General features: G+C 40.4%; 4 protein-coding genes across 9 annotated transcripts in view; 2 read left to right on the forward strand and 2 right to left on the reverse strand.

Moving 5' to 3' along the window:
• Positions 1 to 367: 367 nt before the first annotated feature.
• Sf2 (splicing factor 2) lies at positions 368 to 4,574 on the reverse strand. Its single transcript, XM_077410495.1, has 3 exons — positions 4,223 to 4,574; positions 3,204 to 3,588; positions 368 to 3,035 (listed from the first exon to the last, which is right to left on the reverse strand). Exons 1-3 carry the CDS (start codon positions 4,390 to 4,392, stop codon positions 2,844 to 2,846), a joined length of 747 nt encoding a protein of 248 aa, XP_077266621.1. The 5' UTR covers positions 4,393 to 4,574; the 3' UTR covers positions 368 to 2,843.
• Positions 4,575 to 5,235: 661 nt separating this feature from the next.
• Alpha-cat (catenin alpha) lies at positions 5,236 to 13,505 on the forward strand. 3 transcript variants are annotated; one of them, XM_077410557.1, is made up of 8 exons: positions 5,248 to 5,520; positions 6,336 to 6,674; positions 6,812 to 7,544; positions 8,092 to 8,118; positions 8,783 to 9,016; positions 9,141 to 9,746; positions 9,842 to 10,519; positions 11,064 to 13,505. In XM_077410557.1, exons 1-8 carry the CDS (start codon positions 5,510 to 5,512, stop codon positions 11,226 to 11,228), a joined length of 2,793 nt encoding a protein of 930 aa, XP_077266683.1. In that variant the 5' UTR covers positions 5,248 to 5,509; the 3' UTR covers positions 11,229 to 13,505. The 3 variants fall into 3 exon arrangements, with proteins under 3 accessions (XP_077266686.1, XP_077266683.1, XP_077266684.1); XM_077410558.1 differs by lacking the exon at positions 8,092 to 8,118 and having other exon boundaries at positions 5,249 to 5,520; XM_077410560.1 differs by lacking the exons at positions 9,141 to 9,746; positions 9,842 to 10,519; positions 11,064 to 13,505 and having other exon boundaries at positions 5,236 to 5,520; positions 8,092 to 8,131; positions 8,783 to 8,925.
• A 1,529-nt stretch (positions 13,506 to 15,034) lies between these two features.
• Paip2 (polyA-binding protein interacting protein 2) lies at positions 15,035 to 19,189 on the reverse strand. Of its 3 annotated transcripts, none has more exons than XM_077410566.1 (4): positions 18,878 to 19,189; positions 17,861 to 18,072; positions 17,592 to 17,783; positions 15,035 to 17,475 (listed from the first exon to the last, which is right to left on the reverse strand). In XM_077410566.1, the coding sequence occupies exons 2-4, from the start codon at positions 18,035 to 18,037 to the stop codon at positions 17,368 to 17,370; spliced, it is 477 nt and encodes a 158-aa protein (XP_077266692.1). In that variant the 5' UTR covers positions 18,038 to 18,072; positions 18,878 to 19,189; the 3' UTR covers positions 15,035 to 17,367. The 3 variants fall into 3 exon arrangements, with proteins under 3 accessions (XP_077266692.1, XP_077266695.1, XP_077266694.1); XM_077410569.1 differs by lacking the exon at positions 18,878 to 19,189 and adding an exon at positions 18,503 to 18,644; XM_077410568.1 differs by lacking the exon at positions 18,878 to 19,189 and adding an exon at positions 18,148 to 18,350.
• Positions 18,710 to 23,185, forward strand: part of Bnip3 (BCL2 interacting protein 3) — a 31,414-nt gene continuing 26,938 nt past the window's right edge. The window contains exon 1 of one of the 2 annotated variants that reach the window (XM_077410565.1): positions 18,710 to 18,869. In XM_077410565.1, coding sequence (XP_077266691.1) covers positions 18,854 to 18,869 — 16 coding nt within the window. In that variant the 5' untranslated portion in view covers positions 18,710 to 18,853. Of the gene's footprint in view, positions 18,870 to 20,168; positions 20,677 to 23,185 lie in introns of those variants that run through there. The other variant, XM_077410564.1, reaches the window with a different exon arrangement.

The following is a 23,185-nucleotide window of genomic DNA, read 5'->3' on the forward strand; positions in this document are numbered from 1 at the left end:
CTGATAAGCACATTAATGTAATGAGGAAGTTCCACTTTCTCGTTATGTTTCTCTTTTAAAACAGCGACACACAAAAATCTTTAGTCTCAAACTGGGATTCTACTAGTTTTCAAAAAGAAATATTAACGGGCATTCATCGCCCTCCTCGTAATGGACTTGCCAACGTTTCCTGATCCAGCAACTGAGAATCCTTTCTCCTGATCCTGAATTTCCTCTTGAAAGTATCCCGTTTCGCTATTCTCATTTTCATCTATGTCTTTTTAATCCTCTTATAATTTATGCTCTCCATATCGCAAATCCTCCAAAACGCAATCCATCTCATCCCAACGTCAAGCGAATGTGTATTATATCCATCCAAGAAGTAAGATCGTGTTGATTTCAGTTTTTTTTGCGTATAGTGTTACAATCCCAATATACAAAAGAAGAAAAAATACATTAGTTCCTTATATATGTGATGTAATATAATATTATATATAGTTTATTAATGCAAATATGTAATGCCTGTGATGTATAAAGTTACGAAATATAGCACTGTATGTATAATACAGACTGTATGGCAAAAGATTTTGGATACTGCATCTTTGAAAGAGAAATGTGTATAGTGAGAAGTTTAAATCACAGGATTAATTTGCAAAAATAGCATAAAATACACGATCTAATGTTTTCCTTTCAAATGCGTGCCGAGAGTTTCACAGGATATAAATGATAAAAGTTCCAAAAGTGCGTTTATAATTATGTGGTTGTTGCAAATGTAAGAGAAAGGAAAACACACGAACAGAGAAATGCGAAAGACAATATTATCAATTATTAGTTATTTGACCGCATTTCACCCAAATTCGTCGTGTATTACTTAAAATTTATTTTAACCTGGATATGTTGCAAATGTCCAGATTATTCATCATATATATATATATATATATATATATATATATATATATATATATATATATATATATATATATGAGCACGTTATGTATATTTTCACATCGAGAAATGTTAAAAGTCTAAACAAATTAGATCATTTGTACTGAAATACAAATGCAATCTGCAAAATCAGGAGACGACCCACGAAACATTAAAGGTCATCCAAGTCTATTGTCAAATACAGTTGCGTGTTATTATAAAGCGAATTAATTAGAAGATTGTATGGGGGTGATAATAAAAAGAAAGATTTTTGTGCCAATATAATTATGTGTGTGTAGTGTATAATAAATATTACATATATTTTATTATACATATATGCGCGATATATTGTCATCACCACTGATTCGATTTGAAATCATTTTGATTTAAATGGTAAGTTGCGTAAATGAATCGTGTGAACAATCTTGAGGTATTTATTTCTATGTACACGTTAGAATTAACATATACGCGTATTCTATATAAAAAAAATTTTGTAACATGAATATACAGCATGCTACTCTTTTAATTTATTTATTTGTTATTAAGACGCATGTATACAGAATATATCGCATATTGTGTATTTTCTCTTAAATTACAGATTTTTTGACAAGGATTTAGTATTGGAAAATCGATTCCTAATGCGTTAAGAAATCTGCAACTAGGCAGTAGCGCATGACTTCTGACATAACGTATTAGCAATAATTGTTCCACTTCATTTATGTAGTATGTTAATTCAGGCGATTAGATATGCAGATATGCTGTCGTATTATAATAATTACTGTTTATAATAATATCAACTTGAAAACTTATTACGAGAGCAAGGCATCTTAAGCTAAAATAAGTATTAATTTAAGCCCTGTTTTTTATATGTTTATTAATGTCTATAAAATGTGTATTTGAACATGGGTGTTAGTACAAACAGTTTACCCATATTCCTGTATATGTCTGTTTTTTTTATATATGATAAGGTTTAACACTTTCATATTAATATGGGATAAAATTGTCCTAAGTGTGAAGATGATTTCGATTATAAAAGGATGTTAGTAAATTCACAAGATAGTTATGAAAGATTATCAAAAAGAAACTTTTATTAGGCAAACTCTAAGATTTCATATTTTACCGTACAAAGTATATTCGAATACAAATAAAATCTTAAGCATCAATACATATTAATACATTAAAGTAGCCACCATTGTTAGAAACGTATATTAGTAAAAAGTGAATAAATTATTGTCAATAAAAAGTATTCATCATAAATATTAGTGATCTTGTTTATTTACATTAAAGTTAAAAGCCAGAATAAATTGGTAGCTAAGAGTTAATGATTTAGGTCTAATTTTGTCAGAAAGGCTCATTAATAATACTTCAAAATTGTTACACATTTCATAAGTGGTAGTGATGACAAAAGAAGTTGGCAAATATATGGAGGAATGTATTTTTAAAATTAAATCCGACAGTTTTTGGATGAACAGTTACACATGATCTCGAGCACGATTTCATTTTTTTTTTTTAGAACAATAAGATTCAGAACGATTAAAATTACCGTATTTTATATAACCATGTTAAAAATAATTCAATGTTGTGAAACTTTTGTCAGAATAATGACTAAAAATGAAATCGCTAAATTAACTTGCTTTTGGGTCGAATGACAAGATATACTTATTTTGAAAGCAAGGAACTTAAAGAATAATTGTGACATATGTATGTACGAAATAAACCGTGCTCTAATTATACAGAGATACAATACAATCATTAATCAGTTATTGAATTCAAGCAATATTAGGAAACCAATTTAAATCTTTTTTACAAAACCTGTGTCTGGATTGGATTTGGAAATCTTAATCGAGTGAAATTTAAATCAGCAATAATGAAACATGGTAAAGAGCAAATATCAATATAAACCTGTACTTATATTACCATGTGAAACACATACGTACATACTAGTCGTACGAGCGAGATCTGGAGCGAGATCTTGATCGCGAGTAATTACGCCGCAACGGCGAGTAAGTAGGAGAACCACGACGCCGTGGGCTGTAGCTTCGCGAACGGGAACGGCCCCTTTCTCGGTCTTCGCTGCGTCCTCTGTCGCCACCGCTATGGTCTTCCTTCACACGGATGTAAGCTACCTCGCCCTATAGACGTTAGATCAAACGATCAAAGCGTATCAAACGTAAAGTAATAGAAGTGCGTGCAGTCGCGCAAAAACATTTGAATCGAACCGCATATGTTTGTGACAAAACCTGATGCTGGAGTACAGCGATATACATGTGATTAGGATAACAGCGGAGAGAGATCCGTACCTCGTGCGATCTAAATCTCGAATCGTCTAACTTCTTTACAGCGTACTTCATGTCGTCGTGTCTCAGAAACTCAACGACCCCAGTGCCATCCTTGTAAACGTCCGCGAAGCATACGTCACCGGCCTCGCGCATGTGGTCCTTGAGATCCTGCCAGCTTCCGGAGGGCGGTAGACCGCTGACCAGGACTCTGTATTGCGATCGTCGCGCGGGCGGTCCACGTCCGCGCGAATTGCTCATCTCGCCGCGGCCACCCCTCCCGCTGTCCCCAGCCCCGCGTCCCCCGCGGAAATTATTGCTGGGGCCACCGCCGCGCGGAAATTCGACTCTCAATCTGTAGCCGTCGTAGTCGTAACCATCTCTGGCGTGTACCGCGTCCTCCGCATCTCTGAAAAACGAGTTCGTTTACTACACGTGCCTCTGCGACAAGGTCGTCGTGTAACTCTTTCAATTACAAGCGGAACGTCCGGTTGTAAAGTTTAACGGTAATGAACCTGTAAGATACATTAATTGCGATGAGTCAATGGAAATTTTATTAAGTATTTGAATTTAAATAAACCGTTACATGTATCTTGAAACGACGTTATACATGTACATACATCCTGAAACACAAAGTTATGCATCTGGAAAAAAATTCAAATTATATTTCTTTTAAATACCTCCTCTCGATTTAAATAGTTTACGAAATTTTGTAGTACAGAAAAATAATCCTATTGCTATTTACAAAAATAGTATTTTTTTTTTTCGTTATTTGCCCGAGTTAGTGGCAGTCGTTTTTGCGATATCTCATACTTCATAAATATAAATGCAAGTGAATAAATTTTCGGTCAAGATACATAATGCGGGTTTCGTCATCAACGCGACTACGTCGCGTCGCCTCGAGTCCGCGCGAACGGCTCGAATTAACGGCGTACGTCGCGTAGGCGGGAAGTGCATACGTGTAAATACCGCAATAGCGCAAGCGAACGCGCGGGCGTGAGCCGCCGCGTGCGTCTCTCAACGCCCCGACGAGAAAGACTCACCTTGGATCGTCGAATTCGACGAAAGCGAAAGGCGGGCCACGGCGGTTTTTCAGGTCGACGAAAGTAACTTTACCGAACTTGTAGAATAGATCTTGGATGTCCTTCGTACGGATGTCCGGCGGCAGATTGCCGACGTATATCCTACACTCGTTTCTGCCGCCGTGCGACATGATACCTACTGTTTCCCGGCTCCGCGGCTCTCGGTCGGCGTTAACTCGGAGAAAACGTACCGCGGGGGCTTGCGCACGGAACGGAGAAACCAAACAAAAAGGGAGAGACGGCAACACCGGTGGCGGAGCGACGGCAAACGGCAAGCGACGGCGCGATCGGCGTGCAAATCCGGAGCAATCGAAGGTCTCTCGGTCACCGAGATCACCCGAGATCAGCCGGAGTCAGCCGAACACTCGTGCGGCGGGCCGGTTTTCATGACGGTGTTCCCGGATTGGCCGCGTTCGGCTAAAAGACTTTAGCGATTCTTTAATCTGATTGGTTCAGAGCGTTTGGATTCAACGAGGAACTGAAGACAAAGACCCCAATCGTATATAAAGAATCATTGATCGCTTACTATGGGCCAATTTCTTTTTTTAGTGACACAAGTCGAGACACAAACATCGTTCTATCCTTGGCATTCAACGAATAACAAAGACAACTCTTGTGTCATTCCTCTTCTCTTTTCTTTCAATAAAGAGACAAGGAGAAGAAGAACGCTCCAAAGCATTTGTAGCGTCAAGTGGACCGCAGCCTGTTGTCGCGACCGTCTTGCCGCTGAAAATGAGCGTCGAGCGTCAGCATGAAAAGGCACCTTAATGCTAACATTTGTAGCGCAACATTCCGGACAGAAATTTGATTGGCTGTCCTATTCTCTTCGGCTGCGCAACGCGCCAATAGAAGTTGGGAATGGTTGGGAAATTCGCTCGGCCGCCGCGTCGAAACGCGGCGTGAGGTTTCGGGCGTAGACCGGTCCGCGCGCCCGCGCTCCATAACCAACGAACCAACCAATCCAATCCCACCGAGCCCAACGGAAATAATGACATCGGGAAATCGTAGGCGCAGGACTGGCAGACTTGATGAGACAGGCAAATGCCAACGGAGTGATACATCAAAGGGGGTGACACGGTGTGCTTGTCGAACTCGTCGAACCGTATCGCGTCTCGCCGATACCGTTTAATCCTGCCAATCTCGCGCGGTCGTACATCGTTGCGTCGCCCGCGAATTGCACGTCGCCGTTGACAAGCGCGGTTGAAGGTCCTGGTCGGGTGCTCCGTTTTTCTTCTCAAATCTCTTTCGATGCCGGACTCGTACGTATACACATACCTCTCTTATCTGCATCTGCATCACCTTTCCCCTTTCGCTGGCGCGTGTGCGGAGGTACGCGACGTTCCTCCCGGGAAATGCCAATGTCGCAATTAACGGCGAGATTCTAGCGGGTTGTACCTAACGAGGGAGCGAAGCGACGAACGCGGTGTCGTCGCCGGAACGTCGCGAGTTCCCGTTGCACGCCCGTTGGAGTTGGAGTAATCCGCGATATTCACGTTTGATAGGACAGCTTGTGTGACACGAGTATCACCTTGACTCATTTGATTTTCGATAAGCTTTTATTTATAGAGTTGATCGATAGCTCTATATGCCTCCGGCTAAAAGAAGACCGAGGAAATATTGAGAAGCTTATGGAGGCGCAGAGCATTGTGTTGAAAAAGTCTGGTGCTTCTCTCGATTCAAACGGCAGCTAACTTCATAATTAATACAAATTGCTCTTTATTTATACTTGCCTGTAGAGTAAAAATTGAATGAAATACACATGTGCGCTGCTCTTTGAATTGTAAAACTTGAGATTATTGGAGAAGGATTAAAAAGTTTCCAGATTTAAGTCTGGGAATTAAAACGAGAGAGGAAACGGCTTGTAGGAATGCATGAGCGAGAATCGTTTAGCTTTTTTTAAATATATATATATATATATATAGATTTGCCCGTTACATTTTATCGCTAACATAAATTAATTATGTGAAAAGCTTCGTGCGTGCGTTGAGTGTTAATTTCAGGTATATTTTACACCTGCAAGCTTTGCATCGTTTTATATATCAAAAATCTTTTTGTTTTTTCTTTGCACTTGTAGAATAAACATTAATACGATAAATATGCCGGACCACTTTGGGCCAATCACTCTGAAATGGGATCCCAAGAACTTGGAGATACGGACTATGTCCGTGGAGAAAACTCTGGAGCCGCTTGTGCTCCAGGTCACCACGTTGGTGAACACGAAGGGTCCCAGCAAGAAGAAGAAAGGAAAGTCAAAGAGAGCGAACGCGCTTGTCGGAACCGTGGAAAAGGCCACCACCAATTTTATCGAGAAGGGCGAGAAGATTGCCTATGAAAATCCAGATATCACAGCGGAAATGCTAAGCGCTGTGGAGGAAGTGAGGAAAACGGGAGCAGCTATGAGCATCGCCGCCAGGTACAATAATTTATATTCATCCGCATATCATGTATCGCGTTGCATCGTTGTGCTACACAGCCAATGTAACGTGTTAAATTACTTACGCAGAGATTGTGAGACGAGGATCCATGTAACGTGTTAAATTGCTTACACAGAGAATTTTCCGAGGATCCGTGTTCGTCCTTGAAACGAGGCAACATGGTGCGCGCCGCGAGAAACTTGCTGTCGGCGGTGACGCGTTTGCTCATTTTAGCGGACATGGTGGACGTTCATCGGCTTTTGAAGTCGTTATACGTTGTGGAGGACGACCTGAAGAAGTTGAAGAATGCCTCCTCGCAGGGAGAACTGATCCAGAATATCAAGGAATTCGGCAGAAACGCCGCTGAATTGATTCATCAGGCGGCCAAGCGTCAGTACGAGCTGAAGGATCCCCAGCTTAGGGACGATTTGGCGGCCGCCCGGGCCGTCCTGAAGAAGCACTCGACCATGTTGCTCACCGCGTCGAAGGTGTACGTGCAGCATCCCGATCTCGCGGCGGCTAAGGCGAATCGCGATTACGTGTTGAAGCAAGTTTGCGAAGCGGTCAACACGATAAACGACGTTGCTCAAGGGAAATCGCCGCCCGACAGCCAGCATCCTTACGACGGCCCCGGCGAGCTGGCCGCCGCGTTGGATGACTTCGACGAGAGGATGGTGATGTCGCCGCTCTCTTACAACGAGGTCCGCACGCGACCGAGCCTCGAGGAGAGATTGGAGAGCATTATCAGCGGTGCCGCGTTGATGGCGGATTCGTCGTGCACTCGGGACGAACGTAGAGAGCGCATCGTCGCCGAGTGTAACGCGGTCAGACAGGCGCTTCAGGACCTCTTGAGTGAATACATGAACAACGTAAGTAGAACCGCGATTATAATTACGCGCGAAAGTACACGCGGATACAATAGCGTGTATCGCATTATATCAAAGAGAAACGTGAAAGAAATTTTTTTTATGAAGTAAACATATATAAATGAATATATAATTAGATTTATATAAGACTTATTTTTTATTCTTTTTTTTTTTCAATTTCGAGTAATGCAGTAAGCCACTGGATTAACGTATTGAATACCTACAATCAGTTTAATTATCGTATTAATCATAACATTCTTTCTTCAGTGAACACTATGAGCAAACAGTTTACTACGTATCTATGTGATACTGTATGAGTGGTTATTCGATTTAAAATAATTTGAAGCTAGAGAGAACCAATTTTATTATTTACGTAAATATATATAACACTGCTCATCTTTAAGCCGTAGAATTTTGTTTGTTATCAGTTCTATATTAAATATAAAATTCTAGACAGCATACCGTTAACTATGCATATAGGACATACAACTTGTTCTTTTTATTAAAACAATATTCATTCTATTGATTTGTTTTTGTCGGTGATGGCCAGTTACAGCGCGCTCGGGGTGGGAGACGGGTAAATATGCGAAGTAATTCTACATTTCTATGGGTTTTGTTGCGCATATACACGTTATCTTAGATCTCTCACACACTACCAATGCATACTTATTATTTCATGACCAGCACTAATCGTTAGCTCGTTATTAGCTATACGCTTACAATTCGTTTTACTATCTTTTTTAATTTCCTTTACTTTCATATGTGAATATTAAATACTAATGTCTCACGTTGTAGTTTATGTAAAATAACAAAATACTTAAACGCAATATACAATGCAATAGAGGAGACAATAGATTAGCAAAATTGTAGAAAATTTGAGCTGTATATATAATTATGCACACAATTTGTAGTGTATAAATATATATAAAACTTGTAAATATACCGCTTGCTGCAATCACGTTGCTAAAAATTATAATATAATTAAATAATATTTTAGAAAACATTTTTTATTCCTACGCATATTAAAAACATTTTATCTACACTTGTTAATAACATTATTCTGACGATTTGATTTACATATCCTTCTCCTGTAATACATGTTTATTTGTTTCTGTAATACAAGTCGGGTTTAAACTAACAATAACATGGAATATTAAACAATTGTTTACAGCTGTAAGTTTAAAATCCAAGAATACTTTAACTAGTTCGTCCGAAATTAACCGATCAATGTGTGTTGACAGATGGGTGTTAAGGAACAATCTGAGGGCTTAGAGAGGGCGATAGATCACATGTGCAGGAAGACCCGCGATCTTCGCAGGCAGTTGCGCAAAGCCGTGGTGGACCATGTATCGGATAGTTTTCTGGAAACCAGCGCACCGTTGCAGGCCCTGTATGAAGCTGCGGAGAAAGGTTGGACCAAGGAGGTGGAAGAGTACGCAATCATTTTCACGGAGCACGCGAATAAACTGGTGGAGGTAAAAGAATTCCTTGTATAAATATTAAAAGAAATAAATATTCATCTGAATACACACACGTTACAAATGTTTTAGATTATCTTGTGGTAACAAGAAGATTAATTGCTACCTTTACTTTGAACAGGTGGCCAATTTGGTGTGCAGTATGTCCAACAACGAGGATGGCGTAAAGATGGTTCGCTATGCCGCGGCGCAGATCGAGAATTTGTGTCCGCAGGTGATTAACGCGGCGCGTGTGTGGGCCGCACGAAACTCGGACGTCGCGAAGGACAACATGAAGGTGTTCCGCCAAGCTTGGGAGAATCAGATGCGCGTCTTGACGGAGGCCGTGGACGACATCACCACGATCGACGATTTCCTGGCGGTTTCCGAGAATCATATTCTGGATGACGTCAACAAGTGCGTCCTGGCGCTGCAAGTGCGTCCCGGTGACGCCGATACCTTGGACAGACACGCGGGCGCGATACTCGGCCGTTCCGCCAGGGTGTGCAACGTCGTGCAGGCCGAGATGGACAATTACGAGCCGTGCATCTACACCAAGCGAGTTCTCGAAGCGGTGAAGGTTCTCAGGAAACAGGTGATGCCAAACTTCGAGCAACGAGTGGAGGAGGCCGTGAACGCGCTGCGCAGTAATCCGGCACAGGAAGTGGACGAGAACGACTTTATTGACGCGTCCAGACTGGTATACGACGGAGTTCGCGAGATCAGACGTGCTGTGCTGATGAATAGGGTAAGAGAACTCTATTCTCGATGTCCGTCAAAGTTTCGTAATTGCTCCTTCTCTCGTCATTTCTAATTCGCTGTCGTTTTTTTTTTTTTTTTCAGGCGGACGAAGACCTGGATCCTGAAGATGTGGAATTAGACGAACATTACACGTTGGAAACGCGTAGCAAGTCCAGTGCTCAGACCGGAGAACACGGCGTGGACGAGTATCCGGAGATCAGCGGCATCACAACTGCGCGCGAGGCGATGAGAAAGATGCCGGAGGAGGACAAGCAGAAGATCCTGCAGCAGGTTGAGTATTTTAAAAGCGAGAAGCTCAAGTTCGACAAGGAGGTGGCAAAATGGGACGACGCCGGCAATGACATCATCGTTCTCGCTAAGCATATGTGCATGATCATGATGGAGATGACGGACTTCACTCGTGGTCGAGGCCCCCTGAAGACAACCATGGACGTCATAAACGCGGCGAAAAAGATCTCCGAAGCTGGCACGAAATTGGACAAGTTGACCAGACAGATCGCCGATCAGTGCCCGGAGAGTTCCACGAAAAAGGATCTCCTTGCGTACTTGCAACGCATCGCGCTCTACTGTCATCAGATGAATATCACGAGTAAGGTGAAGGCGGATGTGCAGAATATCAGTGGCGAGCTGATTGTTTCCGGCCTAGATAGCGCAACCTCTCTCATACAGGCTGCCAAAAACTTGATGAACGCCGTTGTGCTCACCGTTAAGGCTTCCTACGTTGCGTCGACGAAATATCCACGACAATCCACGGTAACGGTAAGTTTTGTCAGTATTTATTAATTCTGTAGCAGCTAAGATCTCGATATGCTAATCAATTTTAGAAGTTATTGTAGTCAGGCAAGAATTTGTCATATTTGAGATTTTTCGAAATTTATCACTTTATCAACATTAGATCTTAATCTAATCATATTAAAAGATACTGATGTATTTTTTAATTATAAGAACACGCGCTAGATACATATTCCTATTTTACAAGATTTTAAGATTAATTGCATATCGTATTTTTCTATATTTTTTTTGCTGTGCGCTAATATACGTGGACTTTCAGTATGTAAGTATACGTTATCTTAAGAAATCATCCATGCACAAATATAGTAGAGCTTCTTTAATAATCTTATTGTACTATTATTAAGTATTAGAGATTCAGATTAAATTTAATATTGTATTATATATATATAGATGTTAAAACATAACAGTAACGTTTAATTAATTTAATCTTCGAACATGATATGATCGTAAAATTAGTGATAAAAATATAGATTATACGCATGTAATAATACAAATTTATTATTTCTATTAGTCTCCTATCGTCATATGGAAGATGAAAGCCCCAGAGAAGAAACCGTTAGTGCGTCCTGAGAGACCCGAGGAAGTTAGAGCGAAAGTGCGTAAAGGTTCGCAGAAGAAAGTGCAGAATCCAATACATGCACTCTCAGAATTTCAGAGCCCTACCGAGAGCGTATAAATACTCTAGATGTAAGTAAACGATGACAAGAAAAACGTACCGTCACGTCGTTGTGTCTTGCTATATTTATTTGCTATAATATTTGCGATTCGCTTGACCCGATTAATGCGGGGTAAAACGAATGATTTCGATATGAAAAAAAGAAAAAAATCAACTCCAAAACCATCAGATAAATTACACGATGTCTGAGTGGGTTCCTGATTTAGATATGTTCTTTTTTCGTGTCGACCGCTTATTAATCGGACACAGCGGATTACAAATACCGTAGCAGGATGCAAGGGTGTAATACTACAGAACGTATTATTATACAGCATCACCTTTCAAGAATCTTAAGGCCAAGATATATTATAATATTTTCGATGACATTTAAGATGCGAAGAATTATATCTATTATGAATTTAATCATATTATGAAGTAACGCGTGTAAGATCGATAGGGGCGGATTCCAGGGGGATCCCGAGCAAATCCGATCTTTTTTATTGCATGTATGTCTCTGTTTTATAAGAGATCGATTGCGAAGAGTTGCGAGCAAAGGGGTATAAGGTGGATGGTAATGTTTTGGAAATCCCTATTTCATTTACATTTACGTATTAATCATTATATGGTATGTGCTACGCACGAGTATTCAAATATGTTAGTTATTAGTTTTTAATCGTGAGAACAATAATCAAGCGAATATATATAATCCCGATGAATAATCAACCGAACTTTGGGGAAGATTTCAAAAGAAGATTACGAATTAAAAAAGGCTGACATATATCTCCCATACAGAGGCACAATTAAAGATGACTTTATGTCACAGATCATATATTTGTGAATACTGCATGATTATCTTTATATTTGAGTTTTTACTTCATAAAATTGTTAAATTTTTTCAGCTGTAAGAGTGATACGTCTTACCCAAGCACCAAATTACAAAAATCTTGATACTTCTTGTCTATTAATTTTTCGAGGACAAAATATTTCTTATGATAAATTTGTTTTATATTATTTTATATTGTGTATATTTTTATTATGTATGTACATCTCTATCACTAAGATTTATTATTCATATCTATGTGTTATATACCTAGATAGAAAATCTGTTTTTGTATATAAATTTTTCTTTCCTTGAAAAATCTATTATATATCTTTTGGTAATTCTCATACGAAGCTCATAACAGAGTCGATGAAACTTAATCATGGATTGACACAGTATTGTATCGAAATAAAGAGACTGCAGATTAAACTATTTAGTATATCTTGTATATAAGTAAATATGCCCATGTTATTTTTAATTTTTGCATAACGAACAATCGAAGTGAGAAAAGGAGTGTGCGAAGGAAGGAAATTTCAATTCCCATTTAGGCCATATCGCAATAATACTAATCTTTTACTAATGATTTTGCTATAATAATCGAGTATCGTATATCAGGATTGACGTTACATATTGAATATATTGTACTTCATGTGTAACATTTGCAATACTAGTAAGATTTCAATTATTGAAAGGCCAAAAGAAACCTGGAGCAATACATATTGCTCTATATAATAAGTAATTCTATATAAATATAATATATCTATTTCTATTTATAAATATGTACGGAATGTTTTTTCGTATTTTGTAATATACCAAGTTCTCAAATAAGGTATAAATATCAAGTATTACGATTACATTCAATTACGTGTAATCGATTTATGATTTTATTCGAGTGGTTCTCTATCGACCTATAAATAGAGTTAATAGAGGAATAACATCGTAGATATAAGAATTGTAGGTCGTATATATCGAAGACACGATTTATTCGTTGTAATTAATCTGTTCGGTATGATTATTTCCTTTTATGCGCACGGATAATCCTATTTTATTTCGTGTAATTTTCTAGGTAGGACCATGATGCACCAATATCATTCTCTGATCTTCGTTTATAATTGCAAACAAAATGCAATGGTGGTATAAGATTTATTAATTCTATGCCGATGTCAACATAATTCATTACTTATCTATGCGCTAAATATACAACAATGCTGTACTTCCGATTCACCTTACAGGACGTATTATTTCAGTATTTTTGATACAGGCGCATATACACATATTCTTATATTATTTAGATACTTTACGTAAAATCGAGCCCTCGATGGCTACCATGAAGCGGATGCCAATATATTATGTAATAAATCGGTATCGCCTTTTCTATTATTATAAAATAAATATTACTTATACTGAAGTTACTTTTAAGATCAAAACATTGTAACCAATATGCTGCCAAATATAGGGTGATGCATTTCTCATAATAATGATTTGTCTGTTATTTTTAGCATGTATGTTCACTCAACAATATCCATGTACGCAAACGGCGCTCTTACTACGATGTGGGGATTAGAAAATAATGGAAATCGATTTTTATCTACAGTTTGATACATATATCTCTATATTTTTCGCTTTACACGGTACACGTTAAATGCTACAGAAAAACAAAATTTAGGAGTATAGGCATGAAAAAAACCACAAATGCAAAAATTTACTGGAAGTGACGAAATACATTTATAAGTTAAAGTAGTATATATATATATGTATATATATATATAAAAGTAATATCACCTATCTTGAATTAATACATATTAATTATTTTACAATCCAATCTGCGTTGCATTGCACAAGGTATGATGCGATAATTGTGTAATAACGGAGAATGGCAATTATCATTCTTCCAGAAATATATGATGACTTAAACATAAAACTTACATATTTTTATGTCATTTTGCTTTTGTACTTTTTTTTCTTTTTGATTAACATAATCCTAAAAAGATACAGTTATTTTCGTAAACACGCAAGTGGTCGAACTTTCTTACAACAGACTCGAGTTACAATGTTCGCGTTAGTTACTGCAGATACATATAATCAGTTATCACGATAATTTACGATGTTGTAATGACTATCGTTTATTGTAGTACTGCTTCATATTGTACTGTACGAGAAGATTACAGCTGCACATCTCTTAAATCTAGAATATATAACCTAATATTCTTAATATTACATGTAGAGATACCAATATACGCAAGTGAGTTGAAGGAGAAGTAAGTTGTAGTAATTAATTTTCGAGACAAATTTAAAGGGGGCGTAAGAAATTCTAAGAAATTATGCGGCCTTTATAAGTATTACAAATCTCAGTTCGCAAGTCTATTGTGACGCGATTTCTAGTGTCACGTATAATGTAGTCTCGAGTCTTGACGTTACGAGGACGTTAAGACGAGGTCAAATTTGTACAATTTGAACGATGATGGGGGCAATAGATATACACGGTTACACTTATGATATATATTTTCCACACATAACGGCTGCCTTATATGTAATCTGCAAATAAATCGCATTTTTTTATTTATATGTTTTTCTGTCTCTCTGTAGGTCTCTCTAAAGTCAATTCATTTTTATGGTCTTAAGAAACAAGGTTTCAAGACATACGTAGCATAAACTAGATTTGTTTTTTCTAATTAAAACTTTTGACGCGGATCAATAGTCAGCGTATTTTCATCGATATTAGTATATCAACTATTATGCAGCATAGTATAGTATTGCAAAATGATTTTCTATATTACACAGAATCTATATTAGTTGTAGTTGTAAAGTAATAATTAAAAGATGAATTGCGATTTAGTTCGGGTATTAAAGCTGACGTAAAAATGGACGTGAAATCAGTCTCTATTTTACACTCGCATTGATTTGATTTCCTTTTTTAGAGCATCGCAAAATGAGTGATTTTCTCGTGTTACTTTTTTATTTTAATCGCATTATAAAATAACCGATTACTTCCAAAGTCGTGCAGCCGTTTTTTTTTTTTTTTTTTATTCAACTTTTATTCTGCCGGCGCAATTAGGTCTTTAACTGAGCGTATATTATGAGCTTAATATCGTATCTTTTTCATAAAACGAAAACGGTGGTGAGGAAAAACAATTCCAGATTAAATATATTGCAAGAGACTAATATACGATGTCTTAATACCTGAATAATATTCGGTAAACTTAGTAACGCTGTTTTTGACAATCACAGTTTCTACATTTCACGTTAAAACCAGGCTCTGACTAATGTGCACGTTTATATATAAAGTATATAGAATGCAAACACATAACAATATATAGATATCTCAACGTATAGATCTTATTAAAACTCGTACACTTACTCGTAATTATTAAAAAGAATGGCAGATATCACCGTTAAGTAAGCACGAATGCGTTTGAACCACTAGCAGAATCTTGGATCGCAAAAAGTTTGATTTTTAAATTTTCCCAAATCAGTAAAGCTTTATTAATGAAATACAATTCATCATGAGAGACAATGCTACTCAGAAATCATTTTTGTTCAAAAGAACAAAAAAAAAAGGAGTTTAAAAAAATTAAAAAAATAAAATAAAATAATAAACAAGCACTATATATATATATGAAACATTGTACAAATATACGTGATGTGATATCTCCTTTTTAAATAACGAGTATGTATATATGTATATATATATATATATATATATATATATATATATATATATATATATAGTTATATTATGCTGCATCAAAAGTCAAATCAATCTTCTTGCCATTCAAGCGGATTTGAAGTACATTCACCATTTACCCTATTTTTCATGTTTTCTACAATCTACGATCTTCTAAAATTTCGAAATATTAACTTTGTGGAAATAACCGGTTTAAAAAATAAGTAAGCAATGTGTCCTGATTCTCAGCGTCACTAAAAAAAAAAAAGAGTCGTAAAAAGAGTCCCTCACAGCCTAAGTAAGACTTTCACTTGAGATCTTAAGTTTGTTAATGAATGCTGAAGTAGGACTCGATGATAGCGTTTCTCAGGTAGAATCTCCTTTACACAAATTTCTAAGTAAGACGATACATTTTTTTTGTACAAATAACATAACGCTCCGATTTCTCTGATTACGTACATGCTCGCAATTGTTTATATTGTTGACGCCGATTTATTTTATCTAAAATATTCGTTAAAAAATAACATGATGTCCTCGTGATTCTTCCGATCGTGCTTTATACGATCCGTGCGCGATATCTCGTATCAAGCGAGATATGGTCCTGCTAACGATTCTGTAAACATCTCATCATTCTCTACTATAAGTATTACAAAAGGAACTTTTAAGAAAAGTTTTCATTGGACAGATGGATACCAAGCTGTAAAACTTTCTTTCAGGCTGTAAAAAGTTCTACCATTGTGTGTGTGTGTGTGTGCGCGCGCGCGCGCGCGCGAAAGGTTTTACAGCTTGATGAAGAGTAAATACCGTAAAAGGTAAAATGGTTTACATACGCTTCAAGAATGATAAGATCTGATTGAGACATACATATACATATATGTATATAATATATGTATATTATATACATATGTATTATATATATAACATATATTATATACGAGATAATAATTATATATATATATATATATATATATATATATATATAATATAATACATATTATATATATAAGATATAAACATAATTTACAGAATAATATATGCATATCTATGTTCCTGTTCATATACATATTTCATAAACTTATGAAAGTCCTCCCCTAAACCATTCAGTGCATTCTGTTCCCTCTATTCAGTTTAACGTGAACAGTGAGTTATTTCCGTAGACGTATAATGATATCAATTTATACAAATTATACAAAGATTGAAAATGCTAAAAATATCTGCCTCTGCGAGAAACGATTCTCGATGTAGATGGCATCGACCAAGAGATACAAATTGCAAATTTTTCTTAACGAGTGATTTGTAAACGCGATTGTTCGTTAGTAGTGTTTCAGCAAAAAAAAAAAAAAAACATATACATGATTATCCCGCCACGATTATATCACGTTCGGTGTTTCTCGTTTATAAAAATTTCGGAGTACCGCGTGTTCGTTCAAATCTGATTGTGTAACTGATGTTTTGGATGATTACGCGCATAATTACGCACAACTCTCGCGCTCTTTATCTCTCTCTCTCTCTTTACCTTTGTACCTACAGTCACAGTCATTGAACATCTAACACGATCATCCACTTAACACGACTATCGGATCAGAAATAGTAAACTCTAATCATTACGCGTAGCCCGATTTTATATACGTGACTTAAACGGAGAACGGACAAGAGAGAAAATACACAGAAGATTTCTACGACGGTTCTGTGGTAACTGCGGTTTCTGATGATGTACTTACAGGTGGTACCACAGTCGATTTGAACGCTGGAATAAACTCAGCTGCGTCTGGATTTAGCGTGCTCTAAAAATTCACAAATGTACAAGCGACACGGCGATTAATATTACGAGGTCCGAATATAAGGAATATTTTACTTTTTTTTGTTAATCGAAAGAAAACACTTTTTGTTTTTTAGATACCTGTTTTGCGATATCATCCTGCATCCTCAGACTGTTCAGCTGTTGACAAAGCTCAGCGGCGTTGCTGTCGGGAGTGCCGGTGGCTGTGGACCAAGCGGTGGAACTCATATTTCTCTGATGTTGCCTCTCCTCCTCCAGCATCGCCTCTAGACACTCCTCCATCAGCTCTTCCTCCTCCAGTTGTTGGAGCACCTAGCGCCGAACAGAAACATTGAGAACGTGGAGCGAGGAACGACCGCGAGAAGCTTCATATCAAACGAGTGAGATACCTGCTTGTCAAATTCCTCCTCATTCTCCATCCAGAGGTACTCGGAGAAATCGCCGTCGCCTATCGCCTGCACCTCGGCCTCCGTGTCGCTGTTGTTGTCCACGTAGGAGGTGATGCCCGTCTCCTGTCCGTAGTAAGTCCCGTTTCCAGGCCCGCCGTTTGGGATCTTCATTTTCATAGCCAGTGTATTGAACGATTGCGCCTGCCGATTACCTGCAAATAAACATTAGCTGTCAGCGCTCGGCCCGACAACGTTGTCGTCAAAGATAAGGGTAACGTTGAGACAACTTTATCGGCACGCGCTGTATGCTGTTCCCGTCGAAGGGGACGGGGGCCGCCGCGCGTCGATCAAACAAACAATCCGTATACGGAGCGCCGCGTTGAAACACGACTCTCCAAACGGACCGCGCTCGTAAACACGAAGCGCTCGTACTCCAATTGTGCTCCCTCCGGGTGAGCAATCCCGATCGTCCCGGCGCCCCGCCGCCGGGCGACGTGTCGCGGGTGTGCCGCGCGCAACCTCGAGCCGGGGGACGCGGAGACGCCGCGAGTCAACAAACCGCGACCCTCGGCTTCTCGCGCATATGGGAACGATCGACCCCCCCGCGTGTCCTCGGAGCACCGCCCCCCCCGGGGTGTTTACCTGAAAATTTGGTGGCCGGGCGGTCGAGACGGTTCAGTGTCGCTCCGTCTGTCTCTCTTCTCTCTCTCGCTCTCTCTTTCTCGCTAACGATGCATAGCGAGAAAGCACACGGCGCGAGAATCGTCCTCGTCACTTGACAGATGAGGTCGCACGGGCGACCATCTTTGCGAGCCGCGTATCGTATATCGTATCGAAATCGGACGGGGCGGCGCGTCTCTCTCGCGCGCGATCTCCTCCGCGCTCCTTCTCCCTCTCTCTCTCTCTCTCTCGCTCTCCCTATTGTTTATCGAACGACGGTTGGCACGGATTATACCCTCTCGCCGAGAGGAAGCAACGGGGAAACGGGACGGGATGGCCGCGGCACGCGGTACGTACCTTTCTCTGTGTGTGATAAAAAACCGCCGTCGGGCCTTCCTCCGATCGTCCTCGTCCACCTCCCCCGTCGTCTATCGTGTATCGTGCTCGTCGCGCGAACGTTTTGCCACGCGCGATTTTTACGCAGTTCACGGAGTTCACGGGCACCGCACCGATAATACGTGTCTCTCTCGTTCAACGCAAATTAGCGATCGCACAGTGCTGCCACCGGCGTTGTTGTTAAAAGCCGCACTAGCCGCACAACGGGAGCGCTGGTAGAGAGAACTCCACTCTCCGAAATATAAGATATTTTTCACCAGCGTGCCGTGCCGCCCGACACCGATATCCAGGTTGGTGCCAGGACTGCCAGGTGTCCGCGTCAAGTCGGAAGCACGGCGGGACCGTACGCAATTCTGGAACAGAAACGAAACGTCGCGGAGCGATTCGAGGCTTAATTTTGTCGCTTCGCGGCGTTGCGCGAAATATCGGCAGAATCTACATTTAGAAACTTGTGCGTGGAAAATTTACGAGATATTTATTTCGCGGTACGTTTTAACGATTCCACGTAATAGGATAAATATAATTAGATCCTGGGGTTATTATTGAGCTGCATTAGCCGCTAATGATTTGTGTTTATTATTATTCAGGTTGAACATTTATTAGTTATCTATACGTAATAAGATAAATATAAGTAGATGCTAATATAACGTTATTGTTACAAGTTGCATGCCACTAATCGCCTATATTTACTATTGTTCGTCCGTTCTTTTTTTCCTGTTTACCGTCGCTCATATACGTCTCTCGCAGTTATAATAAAGTTATTATTATTATCTTCGCGACGTAATCAACTCGTAGGGCTAATTATAGCCGCGCGACGGGGGGAAAAGTAAATAAGAAGAGTTATCGCGACGTTCGGGGGACGTGATCGAGCCACCTGCCGGTAGATGTCGACTCCGTCGACGATTCGCGGACGCGATCGATGCGATCGCGTCACAACTCACAACCGCGCTCGGGGTGGACGAAAAAAAAAGACCGAAGCAGGAATTCCTCCGCTCTTTTTTACGCGCTGGCGGGGAGCTGCGGAGTGCGACGGTCTCTCGTTTGTCGCAACTCCGCGCGGTTGAAGAGCAGACGCGCGACGTGGCGCGACGCGCGGATCGACGCGCGGCGTAGTCGCGCGTCAAGGTGCGTTCCGGAGCGCTATTAGTGCTATTTGCTATTACCTGTTTTACGCGATTGGCGATAAAGATCCGATGGATGCTGCGCATGCGCTAATAGCGCGCTTCCCGAACGCAGCCCAAGTCGCCCTGAAGTTGCCCCGAGTCGCCCGTCGACTCGCGCGGTCTATTTACACCGCGGCGCGACGCGATTGGTCCGAACTCCGAACTCCGGTGGGATCGCTCTGGCGCTGGCGCGGCCGAGACACACAATCACACATGCGCGTGCCCGACGTGCGTCAAAACAAAGCACGGTAGCGCTGCCCTCCCGGCAGCGGGCAGCATTTTATCGCGATTCGTCGTCCGTGGCGGCAGGTCGCACCGCGCGCGCGTCGCTCTCCGCTCTCCGCCGTAAGCGTCTTATAGGCCGCGTATCCGCTCCGCGCCTTCTCCTGTACGTTTTACGTGCGTCGCTCCCGGGCGCGCCTCGCGCTCGCGTTTCGTTTTCTGCGTCTTTATTTCCCGTGTCGCGCGAACGCGAGTTGCTCCGCTCCCTCGCCCTCAGTGCCCTCACCCGTCTCTTCGCGAGTGTGTTGCGTTACGACGCTGTCGTTACGGCGATGTCGTCCACGGTGAAGTACACGTCGGACGAGCAGCTGAGCGGTGAGTAAGGCGCAAAAAGCGGAAAAACCGCGCCACGCGCGCGCGCGCGCGCCGATTGTCAGTCGCGACAGCCATTTCGCGCGGTGTCTCTGCGTCCCCCTTCCCCTCCCCCCCGCCTCATCCTCCTGCTCCGTCTTCTCTGCGAGCGTAAACAAACGTACTTCACTTCTTCAGTACTCTCTCTCTCTCTCTCTCTCTCTCTCTCTCTCTCTCTCTCTCTCTCTCTCTCTCTCTCTCTCTCTCTCTCTCTCTCTCTCTCTCTCTCTCTCTCTCTCTCTCTCTCTCTCTCTCTCTCTCTCTCTCTCTCTCTTCGACGTTGCTCCGGCTGTTCGCCTCGACGCCGTTCAATGACATCCCGCGGGAGCGGGGAGAGAGATGCTTGCTCCCCGCGCTCCGGTTCGTCCGGCGCGGCGCGGCTACGATCCGACGCGCGCGCGCGCGTCTCCGAAAATCGGAGCGCGGCCCCGTGGCCCATCCTCCGGAGCAGGTCGGCGCGTCCGCGTCGCGTGGCGTCGCGACGCAGTTTTGGCGCCATTTCGGGCCTACTTCGACCCGTCGTCGCGTCGCGCCCGATGGAAGATTCAATTTTTGATGCCGCGCGCGCGCGCGGAATCGATACTTCAACCCCGGCCGGAGCTTCGCTTGACGCGAAGTAGGTACGCCGGGCCGTAAATTCCGGCCGCGCGGCGGCTGGAAGTAACACGCCTGTCTGCGAAACACCTGATCCATTTTTTTTTTAATTTTATCTATTTTTTTCTGTATTCCGCGCTTTCGATATCTGTTCCTCTCGACGGTTTTCTTCGTTTTTTTTTTTTTTTTTTCAAAAAAAATACACTCAATTTGGGGTCGCTTCTAAGCATTTCTACATAGAAAAAGAAAGAAGTGTCAAATCAGAACTTATTATATGTATATAATATACTCGTATACAATACGCAACAATCTATATAATCTTCTTATAAGCGTTTTAACGTTTCATTTCAACTCTTTTTACTTGGTTGAATATAAATTACTTCATTCAAGTAAATTTCTTTCGCCTTCGTTTAAGGTAATATAATAATAATTGTTGCGTGCATACGAGTATGTAAGTCTTGATTTGAGACTTCTTTTTTTCTGTGTATAGGTCGTCACTGTTTCCACTCGAAACATGTTATTGGTTTAACTAAAATAATGTTGACTTAATTGTAAATCGATGGAGTTAAAATACTGTTTTGTGTTTTAAAACGATAAATTTCGGTACACATGGTAGTTAAAAATAACAAAATGTTATTTCATTCGAAGTATTAGTTTAAATTTCATCCTTTAACAGTGCTCTCGATACCTGTCTCAAGAATACAATTTTTTCTAATTTTTTTTTTACATTCTATACTCTCGATACGTTCTTATTTACTTTTCTGTTGGTTATTTATTTATTTATTTATTTATTTATTGAAAGAGGAGCGTTATGGAGTTGGATTCATCGTTCTCTTTACGATATTCTAGAATCGAATGTTTCAAACACACCGAGTTAACAAATTAAACGCGGAAACATCTTCCATCGCACGTTTCGGAGTCCGCTTCCGATAAACAGGCTAGATAAAATATTTGTGATTAGAACAGCGTGTTTTGCCCGTGCTATTTTTACTCAGAAATGTCGCGAGATTATGCAATAATAACCGTATTAACTGCTGATCAAGGACAAAGACTTTAATTACTTTCCGCGCGTAAATAAATCACTTCCATTTCTTTTTCTTCCGCGCTTCCCGATACGCATGTGTGCGCGATAATAAAGCGAGATAAGATCCGCGCTGAGCGTTTTCAATATATGCCGGAGGAGTCGCAGATGTTGACGGACTCGGTCGCGAATGATCGATAATCGCCTTATCGGTAAAAAAAGGGCGAAAAGAGATGGCAATATGTTGGGAAGATTTACGATGGATTTTGCATAAAATTACGCGACGCGCGTTTCTAACCTCTTGATTTAATAAATAAATAATAAAAAAAAACTTAGTGACAAACTTGTCTGTCTCGGTCTCGCGCGAATATAATTTTCCAAAAATGCCTGCCAAAGTTTTAAAAAATTTTTGACAGACGCGCAATATAAGCTTTATATAATTTCCTCAGGAAGCTTCAGACCACGAGGAAGCCGATATTAATAATTCATAACGTACGCCGGTATAATATTCTGAAAAATATCCGAGGCTTCGTAAACAACTTGACCATTTTTGCAACGATTTTCACCGTTACCAAAATGACTTGCTTAACATGTTTTCTTTATATTCTTTGTTCGGTTCCCCTGATTTTAAATTTTAAATCCGCCGTGGATGAAGATCATTACGCCGAGATAACGAAATCCTTGTACGTTTCTTAATTAAATTTCATTCGCGCTTCTCCTTTTAGACCTTTTTAATTACGTCGAATCGCATAGAGTGTCGGGATCGATTTACCGATTAATTTTAGAACATATTGTTCGTCTCGAGGCTCGCTTTGCCTCACCGCGAATCTCTTTCACCTGGCGAAGGCCACTTGAATC

This window comes from Temnothorax americanus, unplaced genomic scaffold (genome assembly GCF_048541705.1).
Source record: "Temnothorax americanus isolate GAGA-0224 unplaced genomic scaffold, ASM4854170v1 Scaffold29, whole genome shotgun sequence".
In the NCBI taxonomy this organism is placed as follows: Eukaryota; Metazoa; Arthropoda; class Insecta; order Hymenoptera; family Formicidae; genus Temnothorax; species Temnothorax americanus.